The following is an 18,536-nucleotide window of genomic DNA, read 5'->3' as shown; positions in this document are numbered from 1 at the left end:
AAGGAAATGATATATCATTAGTGACCCAAAGGATTTAGCCAAGTGAAGAATGGAGAAAAGAATCTTCCAGGAGGGAACTGAGACAGAAAAGTACTACATATGTCTGAGAAATTATAAGCAGAACTAGATGGCTGGAAGGTTCTGAGGGAGAACGGAATGGTTCCGGGCATAGATAGGAAAGCAGGCAGGGAATAAAGTGTTCAAGGTCTTATAAATCACCCTGCATTATATTCAAAGTGTAGTGACCAGCTACTGAAAGGAGTTGGCTCTGACCGAAAAGGTCAGATCTGCATTTTTTAAAAAATCCCCCAGGCTACTCATTCAGGTGGTGTGGTAAAAGAGAAACTAGGGCACTTTGGCAGGAGATAACTAGAGAGATGACAGTAGAGAAGTAATTCAAGGTGTATTTTAGAAGTAGGAGACAAAGACCACAAACTGAACTTGAATCTTTTTTTAAAGCTAACATTTATTGTTATCAACTTTTGCCTGCATTATCTAATTGAATGTTTAGAACAACTGCAAAGCTCCAAGTAATGGATAAGAAAACATATGCTCAATAGCAAGATTCAAACCCAAGCCTAGCTTGCTTCAGAAACCTGAGCTCTTAATATGTATATTCTCCTACAAATGAGGATGACTTTAAAAAGAATCTGTTTTTAAAGAAAATTCTTAGAACTAATAAACCGAAACCTGCATGTAGCAATAATAAATATTCTCAGTTCTGTGTTAAATATAAGAATTGAAACCAACATACTTTCCTGTCCCTGAGCTAAACAATATAGAAACCAGTTAAAATAACTTCATTACTTGCCCCAAGAAATACTTGCTTCTGGAATGTAAAAGTTTGACTCTACCGAAATAGATTATTTATCAAGACTAACTGCTTGCTCAAGAGTCACTTTAAGACCCCACCTCATTATGCTTACCAATCCTGAGCTCTTATGTCATAGATTCTGCCAATCCCAACCAGCGTTCTGCCTTGCAATACTGACCTTAAAAATCACTCGGCCCAAGTTGAAAACTCTGTAAACCTATAAACCCTACCCTAATTTCTCCATTTTGAGACACTACTAAGTCTCTGTCAATGTGATGTTATTCTTTACTGTAGTGAGTCTAACAAACTTTGCTTCATCGACATGTTTTCTGGTGGACTTTTAGAAAGTTAACTGTTGACAAGTGTCTGATAGGATACTTTACTTTGAGGCTCTGACTCCTAAACGAAGACCTGAGAAGGTTCATATAAGAACACAGCATTCAGTCATGTACAGAGTATGAAAGAGTTTGGATTAGAGAATGGAAATTTATTTGGATTAGAGAATAGAAATTTCTGTTCTCTAGTTTATTAAAGACATGAAATTGGATTCTAGTTTTGTGCTTATGTAAGACAAATACATTTGCTTCTCAGGATCACAGACTCCAATCTTTTTGTATCTAGAAGACAAAACTGGAAAAGACTATATTCAGATATGTGTGGTGGGGCAAGGGATGAGGAGACATTAATGAGATCATGGGATAGTCCATATGGTTTTAAATTATTAAAAGTCCTACATATTGCTCCAAATTCAGGTACCTGGAACCACAGGAATTTGAGGACAGGTCAATACTGGCATTTAACTCTTGGTTTTCAAGAACATCAAGGCCTGTGTGGTAAGTTGGATGATGGCCCTGACAAAGATGTTTATGTCCCAAGCCAGAACCTATGAATATATTACCTTATATGTCAAAAGATACTTTGCAGATGTGATTGTTAAGGATTGTAAAACAGAGATTATCCTGGATTATTGAAGTGGTCTCAACATAATTATGAGTGCCTTCATAAGAAGGAGGTAGAAGGGTCAAAGTGAGGAAGAGGTGATACATCCATGGTAGCAAGCAATTGGACTGATGTGGACATGAGCCAAAGAATGCTGGCAACTTCTAGAAGCTGGAAAAGGCAAGGAATAGATTCTCTCCTGGAACATCTAAAAGGAACCAACTTTGTTGACACCTTGATTTTAGCCTTGTAAGACTTATTTCAAACTTTTGACCTCCGAAACTGTAAGATAATAAGTTTATGTTGTTTTAAGCCACTAAGTTTGTGGTTATTTGTTACAGGAGCAATGGGCAACTAACACAGCCCATAAAATTAAAATGGCTGACATAGCAAAAGTGGTTGGGCTGCTTGTGAGGAAAGCTGATCTGTCCTAACTCCCTTTGGCCTGTCGGAATAGTCCCAGTGAATTTGCCTTCAGGAGGCATACTCTGACCTGCTCTGCACAGTCTAAATACAAGGCCCATCTAACATCAGCAGACTCATTTGGCCCATCTAAAGGCTCCACATCTGCATCTCCCATGTTCACTAGTTGATGCTGATGGCCCATGATAGCCAGCTGAAGACACATACTGGACAAGCAGACCTCCTTTGCTCATTTGGTGTCTATCCAGTCTGGGGTGCAATGTTTACCAGCTTAGATGTTGGTCTATTCAGGGCAGTGTTGCTGAGGTCCTTTCTGTTTAGTTCCACTGACATCCCACAGCTGAACCTATGGGACTCTTAGGCACTGTTTAAGATGCCAGGCACTATTAGCCATATTTTTTTTCTCAATTCATATAGCCCAGAATAATATTGGATATTTTGGGGATTTCTAAGTTGGTCCCAGTACAATATAGTGTCTAAAAGAAACATGATTTTGACATCCAAAGCTTAAAGAGTAATATAGATCTTGCACCACATGCCACCTAGCCAAACTTCCTAAAAACCCTCCTGACTTTCTGTCTTCCTAGGCTGTCAAGGCATCTTTTGAAAACCTCTTCTTTTTACCAGCTATACTCCATAGCTCCAAGTTGACTTTCTGAAGTTTTCTCTTCTTCCCCTGACTCCCTTCTGCTTTTCTTAAATTAGTTCCCTGCCCTATCTAAGCCAAAAGCAATTCCACCTCTCTCAGCTCCCATTAATTTCCCCCCTCACCCATTACCCAGATGGACACAACAGAGGCTGAAGAACTGAGCAGTTTGAACGAAAATTTTTCCTGGGAGATTAGGACAGAGAAAGGCTGTGGATATTAGATATTTATATTTTTGATCCATGTCATAACTGAGAAGTAAGAAAGCCCAGGAAAATGTGTTTGGAGGAAATTATGGGTGGAAATGATACCTCTTAGTTCCCCAAAGACAAAACTGTCTTGAAAACACCGCTGTTTCCTTCCAATAGAAATCCTAAAATATTCAAGATGGCACTCTTTTAAAAAAAAATTAGGCTGTCCCTTAGCACAAGGGGCTGGGAGATAGTGAACCTCAGTTGATTAAGGTCTTGGATTGCAGAGAAGGGCTAGGTAGACAGGAACAGTAAAAGACTAAAGAGGTGAACAGTGGTCAATGGAGCAAGTGGGATTTAACATTTGGCACTTATCGATGATGCTTGTGATTTCCTTTACCATTTAGCCATGCCACCTGATATGATCTAAATGTTTGTGTTCTCCCCAAATTTGTATGTTGAAGTTCTTCCCTCGAAGAACTACACCAAATCTGCTGGTGCTTCAACAGTGAGAAATAAATTTCTACTGTTTATAAGTCACTCAGTTCATGGCATTTTGCTATAGCAGCCTGAATGAACTAAGACACAATTTCATTATTTTTTATTTCCTATCTCTGCCTTATGAAGTGTCCTTATTGACTTGTTACACAGTGACACTTATGGAGGCTTGAGGACAGATCCTAGAAACCTCTCCTTAAATCTCATGTGCTTCTGGAAACTTCCCTGCATCTTATGTTTTTCTCTCAAAGCACTGGCAAGAGCCACAATAAATGCATTGCTTGGCATCTACAGTAGATTATGTGCTCCACGAGTTGGGCTGTGCCTGTCTCGTTCACTGCTGAATCCCAATATGATGCCTACCAGCACATAGTGTGTGCTCAATAAGTATGTGTTGAATGATTGTAAAAATATAAGGTGATGACTGCTCACAAAATTTTAAAAAGTACCTTATTTTTTCTTCTATTCTAAAAGGTTGATGGATAATAGCTAATATTTATAGAGTGCTATGCTAATCCCTTACCTATATCACCTCACTTTTCCTGTTAACTCCGTAAGGCAGGTACTCTAAGTCAGAGAGTAAATGACACAAGGTTTAGGGGTACCCTATTCTCTTTGGTGGCATCAACCTATCAAAATTCTCATCGTGTTGCTCTGTGGACTGTTAAGCTACCCCATTTCTCTTATTATTTTCTTGCTTCCACCTCACCACCCAAGGATACACCCATACCACTACACTCTACCAACATTTCACCTATGGATCTCAGAGGTTCTTGGAAAACATGAGGCCCGTTAATAGGGAAACAATTCCCATTGAGGTGCGTCTGTAAAGGAGTGTAAATTAATAATAGTTTCGTATGGGTCATACGAGCATTGAGTGGAGTCTTGCTTGAGTGGTCCGTGACCCACCTTGAAGGAACTCTAAGTTCTCTCAAGCCAACTTTTCATACAAAGCCCCAAAATTGCCTTCAGAAACTTGGCTCTAGGCTTAGACAACTAGTTCACTCCAGCTGTCACTTTGAGACCTGCCTTTGAATTCTGAAGAGAATAGTCTTGGTCAAGGAAATGAACCAAGCCCTGAGCTCTGATGGAGGAAAAGGAATTGTTACTGTTATCCAACACCTTCTTTTGTTTCTGGCCTATTCCTCTAATTTCTCCAAGCTAAGGGACGTGCCTTGCATTTTTATCACCACCTCAGTGTAAAGTGGTCAGTATAGTTTTAAAAAAAAAAATAATTCATTCAATGTTGATGTCCTGCTTACTAGAATTATATCATAGTCATCAGAGATTAAAAGCTGACAAAAGAGCTGTGATTTCTATCTCCTAATGAGGATGCCATTTTTCCAATAAAGTTTGGCACTGTTCTTGTCAATAAGAACGTTGACATAGCAGGAGATACACATTGCCTTGGGACGGACTGGGAGAAGGGTTATTTCTTGAGAAGGCTTTTTTTGCCCTTTACCAGCCCATTCTTACCTGCTCCAGGTAGTTCTACCAAATGGTAGCTGGTCTTGGTACCCATTTCTCAGAAAATCAAAGGCATCCAAAAAGAATTTGTCATTTACATTATGTAATACCAAATCTTGTATTTATTTATCAGAGACTTGAGAACAATTTGGACATGTGAACAAAACCTTCATGTCTTGACTGGTTAGTAATCTTTTAAATGAATTTGAATATAAATACTCTTCTATTCCCTAATGTCTCATGCCTGCAGCTCATATTTGACCACCTGATTCCTGAAGACATTAGATTTTGCTTATAAAGACATTATATTATGCTTATGAATGCACATTCCTCTCTCACTTTGATTTTTCTATTATTAATCTGTAGAGGGGGCTCCTTCATTGAGCCAGAGGTTGAAATATTTCCAGAGTTCCTTCCAAATCTGATTTGTTTTCTTCTACATAAAGAATAGTACAGAAATACAACTATCTAAAAGTAGTTCCTTTACCTAACAGGAACAGGTTCACAGAGATATCTCCATTCTATCTATAGAAAGCAAACCTCAAGTCCACAACATCTTTTATGCGACAAAGGACAACTATATTTTTGGGGAGAGGGGTAAAGTGAATACTATTGGTGCCCCTCCCTGGATCCCAGCTACTGGGAATTCTGGATGATCTCAGTTCACAGCAGCAGCACCCATGCAAGGTAACACCATCTCCCAGAGGGAAGCTAATGAGGGATACAGAGGCCAGATCTCCTTACCTCAATGGGAAACAATTCTGAAGAGCCTTCCCAGCTCACCCTTAGGATCTGCTTAGGCCTCAGTTACAAATGCTTTGTAGGTCAATTCTTGTCCAATCCTGCCTTTCTTAACCCTGTAGTTTTATTTCCTGAGAGCTGTCCCCAATAAACTTTCTGCCCTGACTCTTCATCTCAGTCTGTTTCCAGAATATCCAACCTAAGACAAAAGTGTGACCCAAGATATAGAGAAGCAGAATGACTTACCCCAGCCATACTGATGAGCAAACACAGAGTTCTGGCAACAAATGTATAAGTCACATAATGCTGCCATGAAAAAAACCCTTAGAAGCCATCAAGTGTAACTCACCTTTTTCTGGATGGAGAGACTGAGGCAGAGAACCAAAGTGATTTGCTCAAGGTATTATAAGCTAATTAGGTGAGAAAGCTTCAATTAGACTCCACATTGACTGATTGTAGCCCAGGCAGACAATATTCTAGCATTTAATCAGCTCCCAGGAAACTGATAAAACATGAAAGTCAAACTGAACTATGAGAATTTGGAATCAATACAAAGTGGCTTTTTAAGCCCATCATCCATGGACAATGCTTCATTGTGACTTTCTCTTGCTGTAAGAAGCCATTTAACCTTGGGACTATCGACTAAATAGAGAAGCCAGGTCTGAGTCAGGGGTGGTTTAGCACTTTATTAACCAACAAAACTACCATACAGGCAAAATCATGCTTAAATGGCAAAACACACACATGCATACTCTTACATGTAGCATTGAGGCAGATTTCAGACATAACACTAGGCACCAAGTTCACAAACAAACTAAATGTAGTTCACAGTCCTTTGATATTTTTTCTTTGCTATAGCATAAATCCTTATAGAACAGTTGTGACAAAAAGTTTAACTTTTAAAATCTAATTCTCATTCTTACTGTGGAGTGAGGCCAACTCAGCCTCCAGAACTGTGAAGCAGTTGCTTTAACAGGGCCATGCTCTATCAGTTGCTGAAACTGGCCAATTTCTTTGGGTTGGAGAAAAAAAAACTATAGTATCTTGGTGTTGGAAGATCTCCTATATGGTGGGAGTTCTCAGCTCCAATTTCATGTCTATGCACATCTGGACTGGCATTTATTTTGATACTCAATCTGTAGCTTAATAGGGCTGATCTAATTAGGATAAGTTAACTGGTTTTCTAAAAAGTTTGAGAAGAGGCTAAACTGCATATTCAGTTTTTCAACATTCAAGACTTGGACATATTAACAAACTGATTACTGTTAAAATTGTTGCCAGTTAAGAAGCTTTTCTCAAAAGGTGTGTCAGAACAACTTATCAGTTAATGAAGAGAAACAACTGAAATAGATTAGGGCTGTGATTTCTCAAAGCAGTTTGGTATGATATGTGGCAACAACTCATGTACTAGAGCACATCCAAGACATTGCCAAAACTCCTAAGTTAGCTAAAACACTTTCTCAATTGAAAGGCAAATAGTGGCAGAAAAATCCTTCTCTTTGCTCTCAAGATAGGCAAAACAAAGACCTTAAGTCCTCATGCCAGGCCCATATCTTAATTTTGGATTTATGATAGGGGTAATTATGTAATACACTTGGGGTGGTTTCCTCTGGCAATCTTTAATTACCATTCAATAAAAAAATAGATCAGGTTAAAGGGTATTTGAAGATAACTACAATACGAAATAAAATACTGAATATGGGAGAATATAGAAGGAATAGACTCAACAGCTATGAAATAATCATGTGATATTTTGTAGAGGGGCAAACACAATGGTATCACTCTATTATAAAAGTATAAAATAACTGAGACATATAATGATTGACCTGATTAATAAAAAAAGATGAATTTGAATCTGGCTTGTTTAATAATGTGTGGAAGTATTTTATGTTATTTAAAATTTTTGGCACATAAAAGTGTAAGCTTCAGCTACCTAGAAACTTCATTTAAAATGAAATGCTCATTCATCAATGATTCAGGATAAGGTATTACTGCTTATCCACCACCTGTATACCCGAGTCCACTGAAACTTCTCAACTGTTCTATTTGATCACATCCGTGTTAATTTTTTCCAAGATATTTACGTTAAGAAATGTTTTATGGCTGAAACCTTTGGAAGGGGTTTTAAAAATGTGACACTTTTAAAATGGAAAAAACAAGAGGTGGGAACTGTTCTGGGCCCACATTACTTCTTAGAGAACTTAGTCTTCATATGTGAAATCATTCAATTTCATGATTTCATAAAACTTAGTAACTAAAGCAAGTGAATTTATAATATAGGGTCCTAATTTCCTTTCTGCATTTGATAGTCTCAACAAATAATAATAAGAAATTTATAATATGTATTTCAGTTGTTTGAGAGACATTTTTATGCCAATATTTACTCAAAGGTAACCACGTTGAAGACGTTTAACAGATCTGCCTAATTCTATCATAGTCATAGGAAAAAAGAAAATATATATGCTACTAGGGGCCTTCAGACAGCCAGGGTCTACCTGAAAAAAGAGGAAAATACTGCTTTCCAGAAATAAGTAGAGAATGTTATCATTGATGATGACTGAAGTGATGTTTAGACATATTCCAGGAGGAAGAGAAGATGCCTCATGCACAGTTAGTCAGAGAGGCCTCTTGAGGACAGTCCTACTCTAGGACTAGTTTACTCTGATTACCTGGGGAGCTGCACAAAAGTCACAGTAAGTCAATTTAATCATTATGCCTTGGTAAACACTGTCCTCTTTAAGAAGCAAAAAGGGAAAATATACAAAGAGGGTAGTGCTAAGACTAGATGTCTAGAAACTTCACAGGAATTAGAAGTGGTCAGGAGATTCTTGAGGCAACGGCCCACAAAATGTCCCCCTATTGGTCTACCTACACTGCTTTCAAAGTGGGAGCTGCTCACCCCAGGAAGTTGTGAGCCTGTGGACTCTGAACCTACAGTTCATCATTTCCTAAAGCCAGCAAAGGTCGGTCACAGGCTGGGCCTTCACCTACTCAACCTCTACAGTAAGTTAAATGCTTCATTTCTGCAATCATCAGGCATTTTATGTTAAAGAGAAGAAAAAGAGGGCACGGAAATTGTTTCTGATTAGCACTTTAACTTCAAATCAAGAAATTGATCACAAGGCTTCTTTTATTCTACCAATCAACACAAATTAATCTACTACATAGACAAATAAGATGGAGCTTGATCTTACTGATTTTAATGAGGGGACTCTGTAGATTACTTTAACACTGAGGCTCAACTGAGGGGTTACATCCAATGTACGTAAGAAGATCTAACGATAAAGCCATTATTTGTCAACATTTTGCTTCTGATGGTACTGGAAAGGAGTAAGCATAAAACATGAGCCTGAAACTTCAGGACCGTGTTAGCAGCCTAAACTTGCATGCCAGAAAACACAAGGCTGTTACTGATGTGGAGAATCCAACGATCTTCAGCAGGCCTGACACGGAAGGCAGGTTCCTTTCCCAGAAGGTGTGCGTGATTTCAAAAGCTGGGACATCCTAGATGAATGAACATAGATCATTAGCAGAAAATACTTGAACTGACAAGGAGGGGAAAAACATATCTGTAAAGTCAGTGCACAGATATGCCCTAGAGAGTGGCACCTATAATTACATCAGAGGCTGTAGAAGATGAAAGAGGAGAGTTTTAATATAGTTACTGGTCTATTGAGATGAAGCTGCCAAACTTACCTCTGATTCGGGTTCTTGAATGCAGATGTCTTGCTTTGGCAGCCTCCCCAGAGCATTCAAGACCTGAAAGAAAGTGTCCATGGTATTATGAAATGAGATTTTGTAGTTTTGACAGATTCAAGGCCCTGATGGCCATAGTTGAGCCCTATGAATGGAGTGAGGGGGCAGAGAAGTAGACATACAGATTTATCAGTGTCAAGATCTAGAAAGGCCAGATGCCAAAAACGCTGCTGGACTCACGAGGGAGAGTGACTCAGCTTTCTTCCTTACCTGTCTAGCTGCCCGTTCTCCTGCTTCTACTGCTCCCTCCATGTAACCGCTCCAGTGTGTAGCTGTCTCTGTTCCAGCAAAGTAAATCTTGCCTACTGGTTGACGAATCACCCTTCAGGGAAACAGAGAGTTCACACAGAGTTACCTGAGAAGGCACTGAGTGTTAATGGGCCACTCGCTGCCACTATTTACCCCATAGAAGACAGGGTAACTCAAATTGTTTCAAAAACTCCCATGCAAGCTAGCTACAGTGAAAGCCTCCTCCTTGTTTCCTGGGCCTGCACTCAAGGGTCTAAATTTTCAATCCAGAGAGAATCAGTCTGTCAAATCATCAATTTCTAAAGGTGATGCTGACTTTTTTCTTGTCATTCAGAATTGGAAGATAAGGACATGCATTAAATCCAAAATCAGTTTTATTTGCTGTATGTTTCCTGTTTGTAGTTCATTCTGCTCCCTACGCTGTCTTTTCAAAGGGGTGCATTCTTCATGAGATCACATCTGATGGAAGACCTCAGCTATTCAGACACTCCCAGGGAGTCGGGAAGAACTGTAGTGGTGAGTGAGAAGACAAGGAGATTAAATGATTTCTGGCAAAGAAGAGGCCTGAGAGATTATATGTCTGTCTCCTTAAAAAGCAGTTAGCATCTATAAATTTATCAGGCTAGGGACAGGGAAATGGGCCTTCTCTTTTAAAGAGGTTTTGGCGAAGAGAACCATGGTAAAGCTGCGCTGAATGGGCAACTTCACCGCCCCCAACCTTGTTGGCTTCGATTCCTACCACATCTACAGCCACTTTCATGAAATCTCTAAAGCTGCACATCTCCACCCCAAAGGCCTTCACCTCAATCCACTGTCACACAGTTTTCTAGTTTAGGAAAATTTGGCTTCATGTATTCCTGATACTAGTCTCATCTTACAGACTTCTACTTTGACTTCAGGACTACTCCAGTTAATCAATCCTATTATCACTAACAAAAGGCATTTGATTTAATTAATGAAAACAAACAAACAAACAAAATCTCATGTAAAGAAAGGGTTAACAAATTCTTTTTCCTTCTCTGTGGACAAATGGGACCTTGAGTTAACTTTCTAGCTTTGTCCCCTTGGAAACCTGATTAAAGGTATAATGCCATCTATGTTACCAGGCAACACTGTTTATGCTAAAAATGCCTCGCCAGCCCCACAATGGTAAGTTGCATCTAGGCTGGGAAGACTGGCATGAATTGTAAATACCTAGTAGGAGTTTATCACTTTGGGCTTCGTTGAGTGTGGTGCCTCTTATAACTAACTGGGTATGTCCCTTGCAAGGACCCTGGATACTATGTCTGTGAGGCTTTTACAAGAGATGATGGCTCTTATGGAGCATGGGACTTTTAAGCCATGGTGGACTCCCCCACCCTGTGTGGCTATCACACCTTAGCTGTATACAGCAGGGATGCCTCCCTGCTAAAGAATATATGATGCTGTTCTGTTGGCAAGATGTATTTAGCCCATGTCCTTTTGTGTAGACTGGTATCCAGGGGCCTAGGGTAGTCATAGGTGACTAAATGTCTAATTGACCTCAAGAAGGATCCTTTGAGGACATTGCAGCTTTCAGAATTCTCATATGTACTGAAATTCTTAACCCATGTTCTGCTATCATTCTATGTGCTGACAGCTATTGTTCTATGTACCTACATACTTATTTTCCTATAGATATCTAGAATATACAAACTGATTACCTGGGACATAAGACATAGGAATTTTGACTACTATTTCTAAAATTCCCATTGAACTTTGCTTATTTTTTTAAGTTTGGCGCATATCTTGTATTAATCAGTATAGTGTCTAGGTAGTACCTTCCATATTGAGTCATAATCCCAGGGGGGAAGTAGGCAGTGTAGCAGCCCCCAGAGTACTGCTCTTCGCACCAGTTCTTCTCTTCGTAGTGCACTGGCTGTTGTTCAGTGGGGAAAAATTCCAAAGGAAAGACAAAGCTGAAATGCTGCCAGTCAACAATGAAGGCTCTTGCGTATGTTACTTTAACAAAAAGTTTACATTTTTAAAAAAATGGTGGCCCTGTTTTTCTAACACACTTAAGGAGAAATATGACAGTACAAAGTAATGGCCTTTTGTGAGGAACCAAGAGACAAAACACATATACTTTGACTTTCTCAACCCCTTCACTAGGGGAGGGATGAAGTATTCTGATACTTGGAAGAAAGGACATCTCCACGCAAATTCTGAAATCTTTAGACCTCAGTCTACAGGAAACCCCATCAACAATCAAGTTCTGGAAAGGTGTGCCCAAATCTCTGGATTTTCTAAATAACAGATTTTAATTCCCCATCTACCAAGATATTACTGCTGAAAACAATGGTGGAAGGGAGGAGCTAGAAGATAGGCATAGTGTCTAAGAAAGACTCTTTTCAGAATCACTTCTCTAAGCTAGAAAAGTGAATGATAAGAATCTTGCTAAAGCAGGGAGAATTAAAGATAAAAAAGGTTTCTCAAACGGCATAAGAGAAACTTCTCTGATTTCCCTAACACATTCTGTATTATTTGAATAGTTCAGAAATAATCCCCTAAAAGAACCCCCAGGTATCTGGTAAGATCTTCAGAAAGAATTTCATCCTCATAATTACTTTCAGTGGTAGATTGAAAATACTGAAATTCCTAATGAGCTGTGAAGTGAATCTACAGATGGAAAAATAAATTAGTATGACTTTGACCTGGGCAGAGAATCTAGATTGTTATATTGTCAAGTGTATATGACAGTGCCTTCACTAACAAAAGATGACATATCTAGGGTTTTAATTCACAGCCGTCAGTTGACATTGACAGAAGGGCAGGACCTTAGTTCTGGGAACTGACTGCATCCTCCCTGGAGATAATACTTGCAGCTCCATGCTCTGATTACAACTGGCTGCCAGTTACCCATTGAACATTTAAATAGCCCGAGGAACCACTACATCAGAAATTACTGGCACCTAACAATAGTTCTTAATGTCCTTTTGTGATTGCTGAAGTTAAACCTCTAGTAAGCATACCCCTTATACTCTCTTCATAAGACTGTCAGGAAACCAGAATCTGCTTTGCTTGATTATTTAGAGCAAATAGAGCAGAACCTACTAGGTATTAAAACTGGGGGTTCTTACATGTAAAGCTTCTTCAGATTCTAGAACTTTGGAGTACAGCTCACAGATTTTCCTCTTCCTATTAAAAAAAAGAACCAAAAATGTTAAAGATATTAATTACTAATGAATATAGATAAACACAGTGAGTTACAGGGCTCTTGTCAATGAACCAGATTTATCAAGGAAAAATGAAAATCAATAGCTTTATGAATCTGCTCTCAAATTAACTCTATGCCTCAATATAGCCATTTGATTTAAAGATTCAACAGCATTTCCTACTTTTTTACATTTTCACTTCTTTTACTACACAATACCATATCTATGCGAGATTAAAATGGGGAAAATGATTTTAAAATAAATCCAGTGATTTTAGGAATTGATTCTAAGTCATTTTCCTGGAATATGTAGAATTCTAGAATAATCCCTTTTATAAGTCTATAGCACATATGACAGTGTCTTTTAAAACATCCTACATTTATGTTTTACAGATCCTATGTACATATAAAGCTCATTCCTGAAGTGATGCCACACAATATTACGTGCCTATTTAAGTTCCAGTACAGACAGGAAATGAATGGTTCCCCTTCAAGGAGCTGTTCATAGTACAGATCAATAATTGTAAAGGAAAGGCAGAACTGGAAGTTTCAAAACTACTATCTGCCTGTCTGTCTCTCTCTAACCTAGGCCCCTCATTGCAGAGATGAGGAGATGGAGGCTCAGTGCACTGAAGAGACTTGTTCAGCACCACTCAGCTAATTAATGGTAGGGCTGAGGCTCAATTCTCCTGAGCATTCCATCTGTAGCAAGTAAGTACTCAATAAAAATTTATTGAATCAAAATCCATCCTTGGCCTAGTATGGTACCCTCTTTCTTACTCTATGAGGTAGATATCTGATTCTTACCTACTTAACATGAATGTTACAAGGAATAATTCGAACATTTTGAGTCAATTAGAAAGCAAAATTATTGACAACCATTCTGAAATGCTTAATGAGGCTTAACTTATTTTTGGAACATGTAATAAAACCTTTATTAAACAGAAGGAAAGCTAAAATCCAATTAACCTACAGTACAGCTAACTTTTCATTCATGAATGATAAACCAGTAATAATAGAAATGTCATTATATACTATTTCATATTATTAGATGAGTCAAGGATGAGTTCATTAAATACATGAGGAACCATCCTTTCCTTTAAAATTAAAAACTTTTGAAAAAGTTATGTAAGACAAGGATGTTGGAGCAATGAACTGACTGATTTGTTGAGCTCTAAAAACAACAGAACCTATTTTAATGATGGCCGAAAGGATCACTGTGCAAATCTCGTAGTTGAATTTATTCACTGGTTTCTAAATCTGGCTGCTCATCATAATTATTTGAAAAGCTTGTTAAAAAATACAAATACTCAGGTAGTTTCCATGCGATCATTCAGAATTATAAAACTGTCTGCAGAAATTTGAAAAATGGCAACAAATGAGTGTCAGCATCTTTATTTCAGTATCCCTGGCTGTGGAATATGTAGATTCACTTTTACCTGAGAATTCTCTGCAAGAACCATTTAAAAATGCTTGGAACTATACGTTAGATAATTATACAATATCCCAGATTGCAACATGGGGATCTCTAGTAGTTCATGAAGCCCTTTATTTCTTGTTCTGTTTACCTGGATTTTTGTTTCAATTTATACCTTACATGAAAAAGGTACAAAATTCAAAAGGATAAACTAGAAACATGGGAAAAACAATGGCAATACCTTAAAGTACTTCTCTTTAATCACTTTTGTATCCAGTTTCCTTTGATTTGTGGAACTTATTATTTTACAGAGTATTTCAATTCCTTATGATTGGGAAAGAATGCCAACATGGTATATGCTCTGGACAGGATGGTTTGGTTATGAGATAATTAAGGATACCTGGCACTATTTCCTAAATAGGCTCTTCTTACACAACAAAAATATATAAGTGTATTCATAAAACTCATCATGAGTTTCAGGCTACATTTGGAACGGAAGCTGAATATACACGTCTCTTGGAAACACTAATTCTTGGTACTGGGTTTTTCATTGGAATCATGCTTTTATGTGATTGCATAGTCTTTTGGGGGGGGGCGCATGGGTGATCATTCATTCGCTAGAAACAACTGATGTCCACAATGGTTATATTCCTCTCAATCCTTTAAATCCCATCCCTTTCTATGCTGGTTCTCGGCATCATGATTTTCACCACATGAACTTCATCGGAAACTATGTTTTGACATTCATATGGTGGGATAGAATTTTTGGAGCAGACTTTCAACTTATTTCCTACACTGAAAAGATGAAGTAGGTTGAGAAAAAGACTGAATAAATATGTAAACCTTCCCAAAGATATACATTTTCCTGAATTAAAACTAGTAGCTAACATTGCTTTTGGGGAGCAGAAATAAACATGTGTCTTAGCTGCTAAGTGATAAAAAAAATTAACAATCTTTATCTTCCCAGTAGGAACTTTTTCTCCTTTCCATCTAAGTTCTTTATGTGTAGAAATAAGAAAAATTTAAAGGCCATGTTGCCAATCTTACGAAAAGGTTTTACATAATGGAAGAAGTATTAATCTATGTCTTTTCTCCAGTTATACCATAGGCCTGACGTTGAAATTGGTCTTTAAATCTTTTAAATATATAGTGGCCATTTCAAAAAATCTTAATAGTGGATGTTGGCCTCATACTGAACTTTAAATATTTTTTTTTTAGAATTTGCCTAAAGATCAAAATATGTGTTTAATGACATCAATTGATACAGTGTGAGTGAGGCTGCAAAACTGGGAATAGCTAACATCAAGGATTTCCACTCTTGTCTGGAGTTGACCAATTTGGGGTGCTTCTCTTTCTCTAAGAAGTCCTTTTGGATTCCAATGTACTACTGGCATCTATAAATTCAGGTAATTCTGAATTAATGTAAGTGAAATAGTTTAATCTAAAGGTTTTCAAGGTTCTTGAATTTTTTTTTTAAATGAAGCTTTATTTCTATTTACTATTTAAATTTTGAAAATCAAGTTTTTATTATACTTAATGCTGTATCTTGAAACTTTGTGAACTGACTTGGTGTATTTGCACTTTGAGCTATTGAAATAAATGATTTTATTTGGTATGAAAAAATACAAATACTCAGGCCCCACCTCTAACCTACGAAATTATAATCTACTGATCTCAGAAAAATATATTTTTCCAAACATTATTTTTTTTTAATTTAAGTATAGTTGATATATATTAGTTATATTAGTTTCAGGTGTACAATATAGTAGTTGGACATTTTTATATCTTACAATGTGATCATATGAAACCATATGATATTTATCTTTCTCTGGCTTATTTCTCTTAGCACAATACCCTCTAGGTCCATCCATGTTGTCACAAATGGGAGGATGTCATTCTTTTTATTACTGTGTAATATTTCATTGTATATATGTATCACATCAAACATTCTATGGGAGATTTTGATGTAATTGTTTCTGGGAAATGTTGTTCCAGTCAATAACATATTCAGAGTTCTAAGGGTTTTGCCTTATAAAAACTTTTGAGAATTTCAGCCACCATGTGGAATCATAACCAAGTGTCTACATCCAGGCTTGTATTTATTTTACTATTAATAAGGAAGGAAAGCAGGATATCCAAAAGAAAATGTCAAGTTTAGTATGGCATAATGAAAGAAAGTATACATTAGATGGTATTCCTGAATTTGTCACAGGGTAGCTGTGGAGCCTTGGCCAAAGCATTCCCTGTCACTGAACCCCAAATTCTTCTTCTATTAATTGATAGGTGGACACTAAAATAGTTCCCTTCTTGACATCACATCTCATGGTAGCTCAAATAAACAAATCTGTGGACAAATGTGGAAACCTGCAGTTTATCCCTGAATTCCAAGGTCATCAAAGTAACTCTCAAAGCAAAGCCTGCTAGTAGACTTGCTGCTTAATTTTTTAATTAAATGCAGAAGGAAGTATACATTGGTGTGTGCATTGGTCCACTTCAAAAGCTAACAAAAGATTTAGGGCTACTCTAAATAAGGGAAACCCGGAAATTCCTAGAGGCAGTCTCCCAACAGTCAAATGACTGTTTCCAGGTAAGATTTGAACAAATGACTCCAAGGTAAAACAAAACAACAAAAATATAACATAGAAAGAAATAAAGAAGAAAGAAAGAAAGAAATTATTGTCCTAAAATTGTTTTAAACTAGGCAGCTCTTGAGAAAGGGAATATCAGAGCTATGTCCTAGATAATCTAGATAATTCCCCTAATATGGTACATAAGTTGAAACAGAATGAAAGAAACACATATGTATGGATTTGCTTTTCAGAAAAAGTACACATCAGAGAACCTTGGAACGGGGATAATGGTCTTGGCAAGACGATTGGGACTTGGCCTCTAAAGATTTTTCACAGCTAATGTCTTCTATAATTTTACTCCATCCAACTTACAGAAAAACCCTACCTTTTGACCACTGTAACATAAATTCAAATATGTAAAATTAAATTAATATATACATATGGACAAGGACTGAGTTGAGGGGGCAGTAGCAATATATTTAAAAAGTTGATTTGGCCTACCTCCAAAAAAAAGAACAAGCCCAAATAAACAACCTAATGCTTCATCTTTAAAAAGTAGAAAAGAAAGAACAAATGAAGCCTAAAGTCAGCAGAAGGAAAGAAATAATCAAAATTAGAGCTGAAATAAATGAAATTGAAAACAAACAAAAAAAATAGAAAAAAATAAATGCAACAAATAAATGCAACAATAAAATTGACAAACACCTGGCTAGACTCATTAAAGAAAAAAGAGAAAGGACACAAATAAACAAAATCAGGGATGAAAGAGGGGAAAGTATGACAGACACTGCAGAAATACAAAGAATCATACAAGAATACTATGAAAAAGTATATAACACCAAATTCAATAACCTAGAAGAAATGGACCAGTACTTAGAAAAATACAACCTTCCTAGACTGAACCAAGAAGAAGTGGAAAATCTAAATAGACAGATCAGCAGTATGGAAATTGAAACAATTATCAAAACCTACCAAAAAGTAAAAGTCCAGGACCAAATGGTTTAACCAGTGAATTCTACCAAACATTCAAAGAAGATTTAATACCTATTCTCCTCAAACTCTTCCAAAAAATAAAAGAGAAGGCAATACTTTCCAAATCATTTCAGGAGGCCAATATTGCCCTGATACCAAAACCTGGTAAAGAGAACACACACACAAAAGAAAACTACAGACCAATATCTCTCATTAACACAGATGCAAAAATACTAAATAAGATACTAGCAAACCGAATACAGCAAAATATTAAAAAGATTATACACCACGATCAAGTGAGTTTCATCCCAGGGGCACAGGGATGGTTCAACATACACAAATCAATTAATATGATACACCGCATAAACAAATTAAAAAACTAAGAATCATATGATCACATTAATAGATGCAGAACAAGCCTTCAACAAGATACAGCATCCATTTATGATCAAAACACTTCACAAAATTGGTATAGAAGGAAAGTATCTTAACATAATAAAGGCCATATTTGACAAATCCTCAGCCAAGATTATACTTAATGGTGAAAAACTAAAACCTTTCCCTCTAAGATCAGGAATAATATAAGGCTGTCCACTATTGCCACTATTGTTCAAAATAGCATTAGAGGTCCTAGTGAGTGCAATCAGACAAGAGAAAGATATAAAAAGTGCCTTTTATTAA

The 18,536-nt window shown here is 37.2% G+C and overlaps 1 protein-coding gene and 1 pseudogene across 1 annotated transcript in view; one reads left to right on the top strand and one right to left on the bottom strand.

Annotated features, from left to right (window-relative positions):
- Positions 1-6,385: 6,385 nt before the first annotated feature.
- The window catches only part of MAOA (monoamine oxidase A), a 63,269-nt gene continuing 51,118 nt past the window's right edge, over positions 6,386-18,536 (bottom strand). Inside the window, exons 11-15 of the mRNA XM_006917905.3 lie at positions 12,823-12,880; positions 11,524-11,621; positions 9,686-9,797; positions 9,416-9,478; positions 6,386-9,223 (exon numbers count right to left, since the gene is read on the bottom strand). Coding sequence (XP_006917967.1) covers positions 9,077-9,223; positions 9,416-9,478; positions 9,686-9,797; positions 11,524-11,621; positions 12,823-12,880 — 478 coding nt within the window. The 3' untranslated portion in view covers positions 6,386-9,076. The remainder of the gene's footprint in view (positions 9,224-9,415; positions 9,479-9,685; positions 9,798-11,523; positions 11,622-12,822; positions 12,881-18,536) is intronic.
- Positions 14,275-15,146, top strand: LOC102880781 (annotated as a pseudogene).

This window comes from Pteropus alecto, unplaced genomic scaffold, assembly GCF_000325575.1.
Source record: "Pteropus alecto unplaced genomic scaffold, ASM32557v1 scaffold77, whole genome shotgun sequence".
In the NCBI taxonomy this organism is placed as follows: domain Eukaryota; kingdom Metazoa; phylum Chordata; class Mammalia; order Chiroptera; family Pteropodidae; genus Pteropus; species Pteropus alecto.
Note: the sequence above shows the minus strand (reverse complement) of the source record. Positions and strands in the feature narration are given on the sequence as shown.